This window comes from Spea bombifrons, chromosome 1 (assembly GCF_027358695.1).
Source record: "Spea bombifrons isolate aSpeBom1 chromosome 1, aSpeBom1.2.pri, whole genome shotgun sequence".
Lineage (NCBI taxonomy): Eukaryota > Metazoa > Chordata > Amphibia > Anura > Pelobatidae > Spea > Spea bombifrons.
Genome location: NC_071087.1, coordinates 52,328,276 through 52,343,779, shown reverse-complemented (window position 1 = coordinate 52,343,779; position 15,504 = coordinate 52,328,276). Strand labels below are relative to the sequence as shown.

Here is a 15,504-nt window from a genome sequence, read left to right as displayed (position 1 = left end):
TAGCATTACTTTATCTATCAAAAATCTTCAAACATCTCCTAGCCCTTTTTTGTGATGGTGTGTGTGGTGCAATAAAAAAATGTCATTTTGTATGAAATTCGTTAATTTCATAATGTATTAAAATAAGAAACATCCTGGAGTCTGCATATTCTGAAAACAGCAAACAGCGTACCATATAAATACAGCGTGTTCTTTACATCATTTCCTGGAGACTCATTTTGCATTCAATTTATTTTACTAACAATTCCAATACCCACCAGTTACAGGGTCAGGGGTTCTAGAGGTCTCTACAGTATCAGGAAACTGGGTTTCCTTGACATGTAAACTAACAAGTTACAACCTTTTTCCTTTTTATGCTGACTGACAATTGGAAAAAATACCCAGTGTTGCTTCACATTACGAGCAAAGCAGAAGTTGTAAGGATGCATGCCTGAAACAAATGAGAGCTACCAAAAAACAGATATCAGTGTATCTCAGCCTTTAGGATGAAGTTAACATTACTGATCATTCTCTTGTGCCTAGATAGGGCCAGAGCGAGAGGGGATTCAGATGATATTAGTGAGAAAAAATGGATGGCAATTGAAGACACAGAGGACATAATATCTGGTAGTACAGATAAAATGTACAATGAATTAATCAGTGAGAGTAATGCTACAACAGCAAGTGAGATTGATGATGATGAAAGCACAACTCTGCCATATTCAACTATTCTTTCAACTGTCTCGTCAACATCAAAAAAGGAGGAGATGGAAATGCTTGAAAAGATAGTAAAAGCTCTTTCGGAGCCATCATTACCAACCAGTGCTGGATCTACAAAGCTCAGCAAGTCAAATACTGATCAAGTGGAACTTAAAGACAACACAAAGAGTGGACAAAATGACATTACACGAGTGATGCCTGCAGAAAGGAAAATGATTGTAACTCAACAAAAAGAGAATCATTCATCCAGACCCAACATGCCGTCCAAGCAGAAACCCAGCTTTGAAACTACTCGGGGAAAGTAAGCAAAGGTTTTTTATCTTTCTGTATCATGTGTATAGTTCTTATTCATTTGAGGTCTAGTAAATTAGACCAGGCTGATGAATTCTAAGCCTCGTGGGTCACAGAGTATACAAATACTGTATATCCTTACTTAAACACAAATGGTTGAATTTCTTTATAAAAGCCCAATAACTATCAATGAAATTATTGATTGCTTTTGTTCTAGGACAATGTCAATATTGAAAATAGAACAACACGGATAGGACAGTATTTCCTTGCTTATGACAGTATCAAAAGGTTACTTGACTTAAAAAAAGATTTTGTTCCTCGGGCTGTAAAACTGAAACAACCATCAATATCTACTTATGTTTTATGGCTAGTACAGCCCCTTAAATATAACGTGCCTTTGCTGTATCTATTATATGTGTGTTGCCTTTCCTCACTGAGGAATCCTCAGTAATATACCGTATTGGCTCGAATATAGGCCCACTTTAAGACTTTAAAGTGGGGGTGCGGCCTATATTCGGGGTCTAGTGCCCGACGCCCGGGACATGCAGTCCCGGGCGCCGGGCAGGCAGCGGGGTTAGGATACAGATCCCCCGCAGCGGTGCAGGGGACCTGCATCCTACTCTCGGATGTCCTCAGACAGCCTCCCCTGCCAGCACTTTCCACGGGAGGGGTGCCGGCACGGGAGGTTGTCTAAGCGCATCGTCTGGACGGTCACCGGCTGCAGCGATGCGGGTAAACAGCCTCCGGGTTGTTTACCCGCATCGCCGCAGCCGGTGGCCGGCCACACGATGCGTTTTACCTCTGCCCCCAAGACTTACCGGAGCAGACTCCCGGGTGTCTTGCGGGGCGCCGGCGGGGGACATCTACGCAATACGCGTATACAACTTCCGGTTGTATACGCGTATTGCGTAGATGCCCCCCGCCGGCCCCGCAAGACACCCGGGAGTCTGCTCCGGTAAGTCGGGGGGGGGGAGGAGGAGGACAGTGGTAGCATCTCGGGGGGAGGAGGACAGTGGCAGTATATCTCGGGGAGGGAGGACAGTGGCAGTATATCTCGGGGAGGGAGGACAGTGGCAGCGTATCTCGGGGAGGGAGGACAGTGGCAGCATATCTCGGGGGGGAGGACAGTGGTAGCATATCTCGGGGGGGGGACAGAGTGGCAGAATGTTTTGGTTTTTTTTTTGGTGCTTTTTAAAGAAAAAAACTTTTTCTTTAAAAAAGCACCAAACTTTTAGGGTGCGGCCTATATACGGGGGCGGCCTATATCCGAGCCAATACGGAACTCTGAATATTCTCACTTTCCTTAGTAGACACAATTATAGATCACATAGAGTAAGAAAAGGAAAGATCAGAAGTTATTCATGAGTTTATGTTTTAAAAACTATTTTCCATAAAAATAACAGACCAGTGCAACTTTACCTTATTATAGATAATAAAAGTTAGAGGCATGTATATTGTATTTGAATGTTAATAAGATGTGTTGTATGTAGTTCAGCTTGTTATTCAATGCTTTCTTTCTCGCCAAATGAGGCAGAGTTTAATTAATCTACTTTAAACTCACTCTGACTTTAGTTGAAAAAACACTGTGTGCTAGGAACAAATAATTATAAAGATATTTGCACTAAAGAAATCAAATTCTATTGTCATTAGAACTTACGCTTTATAACTAAAAGTATGTGGAAACCCCTTCTAATAATGGAGTTTAGGTGTTTCAGCCATAATCATTGCTAACAGGTGTATGAAATCACAAAAAAGCACATAGGCAGCCATCTCTATTGACTAAATAGAAAAGCTTAGTGACTTTAAACATGGCACTGTCATAGGATGCCAGCTTTGCTAAAAGTTTGGGAAATTTCTGCCCTGCCATATATTCTGCCTTGGTCCATCTTTCGCTATTATTGTACAGAGGAAGCATTAAGGAGTAACAACAGCTAAGTCACAAAGCAGTGGGCCACATACACTCGCAGGGGGGCTGCCAGAGCACATGGCCCATAAAAATCACATGTCATCTGTAGCATCACTTACTACAGACAGGTGATTTTTATGGGCCATGTGCTCAAAACTCCAGATCCAGATCCAGCAGCAAACTGTTGGTTGGGACTTCATGAAATGGGTTTCCATGGCCGAGCAGCTGCATGCATGCTAAAGATCACTATGCACTATGCATCCTAAGCATCAGCTGGAGTGGTGCAACACACAATGCCACTGGACTCTGGAGCAGTGGAACATGTTCTCCAGAGTGATGAATGGGATGGGTTTGGCGGGAGCCAGGAGAACCCTACCTCTAAAATGCATAGTTTGGTGGATGATTAATTATTTTTGGGAAGGGTTTGGAAACTCACTGGCACTAGGAGCATGTTGCATTTAGTTATAAAGGGTTAAGTTCAGCAGAGTGGGTGGAAAACCACATCTAAGTGTTTTAAAGTTTCCAGAATCATCTTGTCTTTGCCCACGCACAACAAAATTCCCCCACTTCATGGGTTAGTCTGTGGTTGTAATGTTCTAGGGACTTTCTACTCTTTCTGTAAAGGGACAGTTTAATATCCCAGGGGGCAATTCCAAAAAGAATGAAAGTATGGAAGAACTTTCTGAGTAGTTTTAAATAAATTATTGAAAATAACTTAAGGCTAGAAGGTGTAGCTCTACAGCGGCAGCTCCCTGTCTCTCCGATCATTGACCAAATCAATGGGACTTTCTGTGACTGTGATCGGTAAGGGGGTTCCTCCAATACATTTGCTATGCCAGCTGGCAGTAAGTCCAGAGATGCGTTTTGAAAAACACATATCCTGCATGGTAAATAGTTGGCGGGGACAGGCAAAGGGGGAAATTCAAAGTGCATATGATGGCCGGAGAGTCCCTTTATGATAATCTTTCTATAACCTAGCAGGGATCATCAGGGATCATCATGTGGATGGACTTAGCCAATAGCAGTATGATGTCCTGTGTTGTATGGCCAATACACAGGACTATATTTATCTAAAGTATAAAATGTGTGAATGGTTCCAAATGATGTATTAATATACAGAGCGCATGGAAGATGAACTGTGGAATCCATGGTTTATCATTTAGAGCTTGGTTGTGGCTTTAATGCTACCACTTGGTAAATCTATCAAATCTGAACATTCTTCTTATCTTTTTTTTTTACTTAAGGGCAGCATGCCACTTACTGTATTAACCATGTCTGGTTATTAAAGTTTTTTCTGCTTTTATGTGTTACAATCCTACATAATAATTTCTAGATAGGCTAAAATGCAGCATTGCAGAGTGGAATAAGTAAATGAAATGTAAATGTATGTATGGTACCCTACATGGTAAAGCCTAGGTCAGCTCAACAGTGATCAGAGGCAACTAGAACATCTGTCTTTATTGCTCCAAAAAAATAACTGTTTTACACACAATCAGTAACATATAATGTACATTGCATGAGAAAGAACAGAGGATTGTGGGCACTCATTGCCCAATCACCAACAAAGCTGGACGTTATATCTGTATATCCTCAGACAGCTTATCTCCAGGCACAGCCCTAGGGTATCTAGCCCTCTAAAGGAACCTTCTATATGCCACCCTTTATGCATGGACTTGCTTCGAAACATTTGGCAGATGATATGGTGGTGCCTTGTACTTTTTCAGATAGGGCTTACCATGCTAACTTCAGAATAGGATGCCATTTCATCTATATATTATGCAAAATACAGACACCTCTGTCACAATAGGCATGTCTAAGACTAAGACAAACACAAAAGGTTTCTTTATACCATGGCATGGCATTAATGAACCGTCCTTTTCAAAATACACCTTAGTATTTTTTTAATGACAGGTGCTCTTTAAGAAAATGTTATTCCACTGTTGACACGCAACCTGTTAGTAACTGCTTGTACTGAGAGTTATACCAATGTTCCCGCACCTCTGGTATTTTTGGAAAGGCCCTTAATGACTTGATGAGAATTCTGTTGCCAGAATTTCGCACCTGGAGTACTTACATAAAGTAGCTACACTTTGAAAAATGTTACAATCAACCAAGTCACAGGTAGTCTGCTGCTTTCAGCAATACACAATTACAAGCCTTCGGGCAAGTTAAGAAGTATGTTATGTTAGAGGCACAATCCCAGCAAATTCACTGCATAGATTTAGCAATAAAAAATACTAACAACAATTGTGGGGGACATCTGGCTATGGCAATAAGTGCTTTACAAATTTAACTTTGTTAAATTGCATGCTTAGGAAGGTTTAATAGCCATATCAGGTTTAACTTTACAACACTGCTACCCAGTTTCACACCAAAAGGATTTCAATAGTAATCATCTAAAATGGATTCCTAATATCCAGTGTCTCAAAGGAGCATCTTCAAAACAATCACTTTGTTCTTAAAGTAGATTATTATGTAAGGGTGTGAATTTAGTAAAACAGGAAATAAGAAATAAACAAAAAACGATGCCAACAAAGCCTGCAAAAAGGCGATTCAAATCGCGAAATTGGAAAATGAGAAACTAATTGCCAAGGAGAGTAAAACTAATCCCTAGTATGTAAATGGAAAAAAGTTAAAAGTAGAGAAGGTTGGTCCTTTATTATCTGAAACCAGAAACTTGGTTAGTGAGGACAGAGAGAAATAATTTTTTTTTCCTTCTGCTTATAACAAGGAAGAACCAATGACGGAGCTGGCTATTTTTAAGGAACCATTACAGCAAATATGGGATTGGCTGACGTAAGAAAAAGTGCTCAAGCAATTAAATACTGTTAAGGTAGACAAGGCTCCTGGACCGGATGGTATACACCCAAGGGTACTTAAGGAGCTAAGCCCAATTCTGGCCCAGCCATTATTACTGATCTTTAGGGATTCTTTCAGTTCAGGCATAGTTCCATTAGATTGGCATGCATAAAACGAGGTATTGATTCACGGGAGGAGGATATTATCTTGCCTCTTTACAGGTCAATGGTAAAACCTCACCTTGAATATGCGATACAATTCTGAGCACCGGTCCTTAAAAAGGACATTATGGAGCTAGAAAAAGTGCAAAGGAGGGCTAAAAAATGAATAAGGGGATTGGAAGACACTGGTTATGAAGAGAGATTAAAAAAGTTAAAATTATATACACTGGAAACAGCATCTTAGAGGGGATATGATAACATTATATAAATATATGCAGGGCCAATATAAAGAGCTCTTCAGTGACCTGTTCATTAACAGAAATGTACAAAGAACAAGAGGTCACCCTCTGAGACTGAAAGAACGGAGATTTCATAGACGACAAAGGGATTCTTTACAGTAAGGACAATAAAGGTATGGAATTCACTTCCAAGGGAGGTGGTGTTATGAAATACATTAGATGCCTTCAAAAGGGGTCTGGATATTTTTTTAGAAAGGCTTTTTGTCTTTTGGAGTCAAGAAGGAATTTTTCCCCCTGATAGATCAAGAGTAAGAAGGTTAGGTTGAACTTGATGGACTTAGGTCTTTTTTCAACCTTATGTACTATGTAATTTCTTGCATTTTTACTGCAATCTGTCATTATTTTTTTAAGAAATAACAATGAATTTAAATAATCTTAAATAGAACACAAATTTTCATTCCAGGGATGGCAAAGAGGCTTTACACCAACTGCGTACACTAGGCAGGTCCAAAGACCTTTTGCCACAAAGCAAGGAGAAGATCACCCTGTTAGGCAGTTAGGCTCTCTGGTGTGTTCCCGCTCAGTGGGCTTGCTTTTTCCCCTAGCCTAGTTACACTAATTAGGTCTGTGCCTAGATAGAACAGCCTCCATAGTAAATTGACCCTCAGCAAAAAGTACAGTGTAAGCAATGGTAGGTCATGAGGGGTAGCTTGGAAGCTGCACATGATCAGGACAAGAGGAGCACCCAATCTGGATACATCACTGCTTTTCATGAATATATGCCCTAGGTCCACCACAGGGTAGTGTCTTTGGCTGCCCTTTGGCAATCAGAGATTTCCCTTGTAACTGAGTAGTGGCAGACAGACTTTCTCCCCCTGGACCTGTCGTCCTAGGCCAAGTCAACCTAGGTCAGAATACATCTCTGATCAAGGCCCCATGAAAGAGGACATGCTCTACAATGGAGGTGCAAGACGGTAGTCAAATAAAAGGTTGCCAGCAATATAAGAAACAGAACAAAATAAAAACAGACAACATCTGTTATCCCATTTTTCATATTTTACATTGTATGCACTACAGGAAACAATTTTATGAACATTTTCTAAACATTGGAGAATTGTGTCCAAGCTACTTCTCCATACAATTAATGACTTCTATGACTTTCTGGACTCAGGCAAATGAAACAAGATAGCTTCATAAACCAATTTCCTGGATTTGTGTAAAAAAAACTGCACCACAAAATATGTTTGTGATCAACATAACCAAACAGAAATCGGGGCGCATGTGTATATAGAAGAGAAAAAAAGGTATAATAGTGTAATATTGTAAATGAAAATCAAGTATATATAAATGTGTAAAATGCACTCACAAACAGTGTAAGTACAGGAGGCTCATCTGTGGTAAAAGCTGTTCTTTTATTCTTAAAAGTTCTAAAAGTATAAAGCAAAAGAAAACAACCTTATGGTGCAGTAACTTCTTATCTCTCAGATACACAAGTAAAATTGCACTTACAAAGAGGTTGAGTTCAAATAGATATTTAAACTTAAAAGTCCGGTATAGTTGATCCAAGAATATGCAGATAAATTTCTTCCGTATCTTCCGCGAGATACGGAAGAAATTTATCTGCATATTCTTGGATCAACTATACCGGACTTTTAAGTTTAAATATCTATTTGAACTCAACCTCTTTGTAAGTGCAATTTTACTTGTGTATCTGAGAGATAAGAAGTTACTGCACCATAAGGTTGTTTTCTTTTGCTTTATACTTTTAGAACTTTTAAGAATAAAAGAACAGCTTTTACCACAGATGAGCCTCCTGTACTTACACTGTTTGTGAGTGCATTTTACACATTTATATATACTTGATTTTCATTTACAATATTACACTATTATACCTTTTTTTCTCTTCTATATACACATGCGCCCCGATTTCTGTTTGGTTTCGTGTGTGAACGCCCAGAGGAGCGTTTTTGTTGGGTTGCAGCAGTGATATATTAGGGAAGTATTTTCTTTTTACCTCTTTTTCTTTTTCTTTTTTCACTTCGGAAATTCACACGTGTTTTTGGGTGTTCAAGTTTTTGTTTATTCCTGTGATCAACATAAATCAGAAGTTGCCAACAACAACTTTGCTGGCATTCTGAATAAGTTCAAGAGAAAAATCATATATATATATATATATATATTCTGCAAAGATACACTTTCTTAATAATAGAGGAAGTTGCTTTTCTTGAAAACTGAAACCACAGGATAATGAAATAAAAAATTGGCAAATAACATTGCTGAGATTAACACATAACCAGGGGAGGGCTGGCAGCCTAAGGCCTGGGGGGCAAGTCTAGTCAACTGGCCCATTGCACCATCAAAGCGGCTGCGAGCGACATTGAAAGCGGCCGTCGTGCGGCAGTCACTCCACCAGCGCCTAATGAAATTAAAGTGGCCGGCGTGCACACACCGCATGCCTCAGCTCTTCATCACACCCCTTTTAAGACGTGGGAACAGGAGCTGAGGCATGGCCGTTGGGTCTGACAGCCGCATGATGCAGGGGCGTACCTTGAGTATTTGGCACCTGTGGCAGACCCTGTATGTGGCAGCCCCCCCCATACACACACTTTAAAACTGCATATTTTCTATGGTTAGGCAAACATTGACAGGGGTACAGCATAATTGTTATCATATACTTAGGGATTACGCAGCACCACCGTCAATGTGTGCCTATACACTGAGCCAGACACTGACAACCCCTATCACTATATACTAAGCCAAACATTGATGTGGTGTAGGCTTAACACTTTAGTGACTGGCATAGTATATAGTAGGGATGCACCGAAATGAAAATTCTGGACTGAAACTAAAAATTCAGCATTCACTTGGCCAAAACTGAAAAAAAAAAACAAAAAAAAACTTTAAAATACTTTATTAAAAGTAACACCAAAATTAGACAAAAAAATCAACAATAATATTAACACACACACACACATATATATATATATATATATATATATAACAACAATCACAATCCTATCATGTCCAGGTTCTAGCATGTGCTGGCTGACTTAGCATGATAGGAGTGTGATTGCTGTTTGCAATTATATATATAAATATATATATATATATTAATACTGTCATTGAATTATTCTGTCCAATAAAAGTGTTAACACACCGAAGTTGGACCAAAAAATAATTTATAACAGCAATCACACTCCTATCATGCCTAGGCAGCCACTACATGCTGGAATCTGGGCATGAAAGGAATGTGATTCCGGACTCCCTATGCCACGCTATCCCCCAACACTTACACATCCATGCTATCTGAAACCCTCATTCACAAACATTCAGCATAACACCCATCACTCTCACACACTTACATTCAGCATAACACCCATCACTCTCACACACTTACATTCAGCATAACACCCATCACTCTCACACACTTACATTCAGCATAACACCCATCACTCTCACACACTTACATTCAGCATAACACCCATCACTCTCACACACTTACATTCAGCATAACACCCATCACTCTCACACACTTACATTTAGCATAACACCCATCACTCTCACACACTTACATTTAGCATAACACCCATCACTCTCACACACTTACATTCAGCATAACACCCATCACTCTCACACACTTACATTCAGCATAACACCCATCACTCTCACACACTTACATTTAGCATAACACCCATCACTCTCACACACTTACATTTAGCATAACACCCATCACTCTCACACACTTACATTTAGCATAAAACCCATCACTCTCACACACTTACATTCAGCATAACACCCATCACTCTCACACACGTACATTTAGCATAACACCCATCACTCTCACACACTTACATTTAGCATAACACCGATCACTCTCACACACTTACATTCAGCATAACACCCATCACTCTCACACACTTACATTCAGCATAACACCCATCACTCTCACACACTTACATTCAGCATAACACCCATCACTCTCACACACTTACTAATCAACTCTCTCCTACCTTTTCTTCTTTCACTCTCACTTTTCCTCTTCCTCCTCTTCTTCTTCTACTTCTTCCTGTCCTGTGCACTGAGACGGTGGGCCTGGCTTCAGTGTTGTGTGCCGGGATTTGACATCAAGTCCCGGCGCACAGTCACAGTTGCCGTGCGCGCCGTTTCTGGAGGCGTGCCGGCATGGTGGCACCCCTCAGATGAGCGGCAGCCAACAGGCCACAGGGTCCTCCTTCATGGTCTGATGATTCTTGAAGTGGCCAATTAGTGGTAGGAAAATGGTTCTATTAAAATCAATTGGAGCACTTTCCATGCACGTGCATGGGGGTCTAAACACACCTCTGTCCGCAGCGCTCCCAGAGACAGACCTGGAGCTGACTGGAGGTGAGTATATCACGTGCAGGGAGATGTGTTAGAATGAACACATCTGGAGGGGGGGGCAAATGCATGTGTTGGTTATTCTGCATAACCCCCATGCATTCCCCCCAAGTGCATATGATGGCTGGGGTGTCCCTATAACATGATATTTAACATAGACCCTGCTTGGAATCAGCACTGGGTATAGCAGACTGTTCTCAGACGATTATATATATATATATATATATATATACTCACAAAGTCCATTGCACACCATTCCAAATTTCCCAAGCCTGGTGCTAGTAACCAGCAGTTTCCATATAAAGCACTTTCAAAAGATGGTCAGCACTCCAGGTCTTTAAATTAACAACTTCTCTTTATTCAAAGTCAAGTCGACGTTTCAGTCATTGCTGACTTTCCTCAGGACATGTTGTTAATTTAAAGACCTGGAGTGCTGACCATCTTTTGAAAGAGCTTTATATATATATATATATATATATATATACACACTTAACCTATAAAACCTGATAAGACAAAACTACAGTATAAAATAGTAAATGCTGAGTTTTCTAATTCATATCAATGCAACATAATCCTAAAAATAATTTCACAATTTCATTTTGAGTACACGGCAACTACTTTGTAGTTTCTGTATGTATAATAGTAAAGAGAATCTAAAGCACTATAAGTGCGTTGAATACCGTTATGCCATGATGATGGTTAATTCTGTTTCCATGGTGACAAAAGCACAAAGGGAAGGCTTAGCATAGAACGGCTGCTGACAGTCACTTATGATATAAATGTGTTCTCTTGGGAATGGGTCTCTCTCTGTTCTACCACCATTCTGTGAATTAAAGTTCACACTGTCTGCCTCCTGCAGTTTTGTTGCTTCACTACACATGCCTTGCCTTTCTGTTTTTTCTTAATGTGACCAGTAGGAATTCGAGACTTGATAATGCATTCCCAGTGGGAATACCTAATGCTGCACATGAGACGGTCAAAACAATACCTGCGATTTGGTGTTTGACCTGCTGGTTTCACTAACCACAATTCACTGTAGGATAAACAGACCCAGAGAATATAGTCACTAGCAGTCTGATTTCTTGCACACTTTTAACCTTCAGACTTTTTTACATTTAAATAGCTGCATATATATATAGAGAGAGAGAGAGAGAGAGATGGATGGATAGATAGATATTTTGTTTATCAACTATGGGTCTATTTGGAATAAAAAAAGAAGAGTTAATATTTCAATCTTTTCAAATGTGACAAATTCTTCTTTAAAAACACAGAGATTGGAGGCATAGTATACTTCGGCTGCACTTCTGTAATCCTCCACCTTGGCAAAATCAGGTTTTGCCTAAGGTGGCAAAAATCCTTGCACCAGCCCTGGGCGGCCGTCCAACATACCTTATTTTAATATTATCTACGAAAACAGTGTGGTTTGGGGAAATGGAAAGTTGGTATATTGAAAAACCATTTCAAAATGTTTGCATAATATAAGAATGTTTTAACTGGATGAACGGAATATTAAAAAAAAAATCACACAGGAGAATAGAATATTTTTTTAAAAAATCACACATTTGTGTCACTCACCACCAGAGTAAGAGTGTGACAGCGTGAGTGAGAGAACTTGAGAGAGAGTGAATAAAAGTGAGTGTGAGTATGTGTCATGGCTTGGGCAAACAGTTTGTACCCCACGATGCATTATTACCAAAGTGAAATCTGCTACTAAAGTGAAGTGGCTACTGCTGCCTTCTCTTTTCTCTACTTTCTACCAAATTAATTGTGGTTTCACAGCATTTCCTGTTATTAGAGACTAGATCATCTCTGAAAAACCCCCTGCATGCCCTTTCTTTGAAATGTCACCTAATTATTAATTCACATGTCTTAAGCTCACATTCCATATCCATATATCTTAAGCTTTCCAAAGTTGAAAGCACAAATCAGCTTCCACTAATTGTGTCTAATAAATTTACACTAAAAAAACAGGTCATAATGGGATGCCCCTCCATATTAATGTCTATGCTTTTGGAATGTGATGTCCATCATGTCCAACAAACTCATATACAGTATCCCACAAAAGTGAGTACACCCTCACATTTTTGTAAATATTTTATTATATATTTTCAAGTGACAACACTGAAGAAATGACACTCTGCTACAATGTAAATTAGTGAGTGTACAGAGCAAATGTCCCTCGTCTTATATTCTAGGTCGTTTTATAATCAGACATCAAATAGAGGTCTGACTACAAGACTAAGATCCAGATCCCCCACAGTGCTGCAGGGGATCCTCCTCTCTGCCAGCTGGTGGAGTTCTGTGTGATGCGCAGAGACAACCTCCGTTGCACTTCTTCTGGGGCTTCTATGACAGAGCGCCGGCATCACATGACCTTCCGGTTCTCCACCATAGAAGCCCCGGCAGAAGTATCGGCCAGCAGCAGCGGAGGTTTTCTGCGCACTTCGCACAGACCTCCAACGGCTTCCCCAGGGAGTCTGAAGCATGGGGGGCAATGGTATAACGGTTTTCTAGAGGCAGAGTGGCAAAAAAGGGGTTTAAACGGCATGTCAGGGAGGCAGACTGGCATATAGGGGTGTATAAGGCATATCTGGGGGCAGAGTGGCAAATAGGGGGTTAAAAGGCATATCTGGGAGGCAGATGTGCACAACTGGGGGCAGAGTGGCAAATAAAAGCAAAAAAATCATTTTTCCCAAATCATAGTTTTTATAAAATATTGAAAAATAGTTTATATGTGAAGTTATATTTACTAGTGAAACTGTTTTTCCTATAGGTTAGTCTTATATTCAGGGTTTTTCTTTTTTTCCCAAATTAATATTCAAATTTTAGAGGGTTGTCTTATAATCAGGGTCATCTTATAATTGAGCAAATACGGTAACTTAACACACAGCCATTGATGTCTAAACCTTGGCAACAAAAGTGAGTACAACCCTAAGTGGAAATGTCCAAATTGGGCCCAATTAGTCATTTTCCCTCCCCGGGATCATGTGACTCATGTTACAAGGCCTCAGGTGTGAATAGGGAGCAGGTGTGTTAAACTTGGTGTTATTGCTCTCACACTCTCTCATACTGGTCACTGGAAGTTCAACATGGTACCTCATGGCAAAGAACTCTCTGAGCATCTAAAAAAAAAATTTGCTCTACATAAAGATGGCCTAGGCTAAAAGAAGATTGCCAAGGAACTGAGCTGCAGCACGGTGGGCAGGACCATACAGTCGTTTCGCAGGACAGGCCTCGCCATGGTCGACCAAAGAAGTTGAGTGCACGTGCTCAGCGTCATATCCAGAGGTTGTCTTGGGGAAATAGATGTATTGCTTCGAGCATTGTTGCAGAGGTTGAAGGGGTGGGGGATCAGCCTGTCAGTGCTCAGACCATACCCCGCACACTGGATCAAATTAGTCTGCATGGCTGTCATCCCAGAAGGAACCATCTTCCAAAGATGATGCACAAGAAAGCCTGCAACAGTTTGCTGAAGACAAGCAGACTAAGGACATGGATTACTGGAACCATGTCCTGTGGTCCGATGAGACCAAGATTAATTTATTTGGTTCAGATGGTGTCAAGAGTGTGTGGTGGCAACCAGGTGAGGCATACAAAGACAAGTGTGTCTTACCTACAGTCAAGCATGGTGGTGGAAGTGTCATGGTCTGGTCCTGCATGAGTGCTGCGGGCACTGAGGAGCTACAGTTCATTGAGGGAACCATGAATGCCAACATGTACTGTGAAGCAGAGCATTATTCCCTCCCTTCAGAGACTGGGCCACAGGGCAGCATTCCAACATGATTACGAGCCCAAACACACCTTCAAGACGACCACTGCCTTGCTAAAGAAGCTGAGGTTAAAGGTGATGGACTGGCCAAGTATGTTTCCAGACCTAAACTCTATTGAGCATCTGTGGGGCATCCTAAAACAGAAGGTGGGGGAGCGCAAGGTCTCTAACATCCACCAGCTCCATGATGTCCTTATGGAGGAGTGGAAGAGGACAACCTGTGAACCTGTGAAGCTTTGGTGAACTCCATACCCAAGAGGGTTAAGGCAGTGCTGGAAAATAATGGCGGCCACAAAAAATATTGACATTCTGGGCCCAATTTGCACATTTCCACTTAGGGGTGTACTGTTGCCAAGGTTTAGTCATTAATGGCTGTGTGTTGAGTTATATTGAGGGGACAGCAAATTTAAACTGTTATACAGGCTGTACACTCACTGCTTTACATTGTAGCAGAGTGTAATTTCTTTAGTGTTGTCACATGAAAAGATATAATAAAATATTTACAAAAATGTGAGGGGTGTACTCACTTTTGTGAGATACTGTAGGTGTGATGGTCAGGTGTACACATACTTTAAGTCATATAGTTTATGTAAGGCTGTAATTAAAGGGACAGTCGGATGTCCCTACTATAGAACAATGCATACTAAACTTATTGCCACTAATTGGCTGCTTAAACTGCCAATCACTGGCAGGACAGTATCTCCAATTAAATCAATTTGTGTATGTTTCTGTCAATAATTGACAGCTTAGGCAGATAATCAGTGGCAGGAACGTGTTCCCATTGAAATAAATAGAAAGACTTTACATATGCACATTGGAGTCTAAACAGATACCTGCCTGTGGCCTGACTGGAGGTGAGTACATCACATGCAGAGAGATGCATTCAGCCAAAGGGATCTCCTGCAGGACATTTAGTTGGGGGGTGGGGAAGGGCCAAACACATTTGCAAAACAGACACACACAAAATGTAAAAGGACCATTCACCTATCATATACATTTGATGGCTGGAGCTTGCAGACAGAACAGCTGCACCAGATATAGTATGCAATACCAAAATCCATAGACAAATGATATCTTTAAAGCCAAATACAAGTTTACCTCTTGCATTAAGTAGTAAGCATGTGGATGTGGCTAGAAACATTTTCAGACACCTTTTCCTATTATCATTTAACCACAAAGAAAGAGGCATTTTGAGCCAAACACATTAACAAAAGAGTAGTGAAAGCACTTAAGATGAGCTGCAAACCAAACACAAATATTGTC

The 15,504-nt window shown here is 40.6% G+C and overlaps 1 protein-coding gene across 1 annotated transcript in view; it reads left to right on the top strand.

Moving 5' to 3' along the window:
• The first annotated feature begins 387 nt into the window (after nt 1–387).
• MMRN1 (multimerin 1) overlaps nt 388–15,504 on the top strand; it is a 33,958-nt gene continuing 18,841 nt past the window's right edge. The window contains exon 1 of the mRNA XM_053461591.1: nt 388–1,000. Within this exon, the coding sequence (XP_053317566.1) occupies nt 486–1,000 (515 nt within the window). The 5' untranslated portion in view covers nt 388–485. The remainder of the gene's footprint in view (nt 1,001–15,504) is intronic.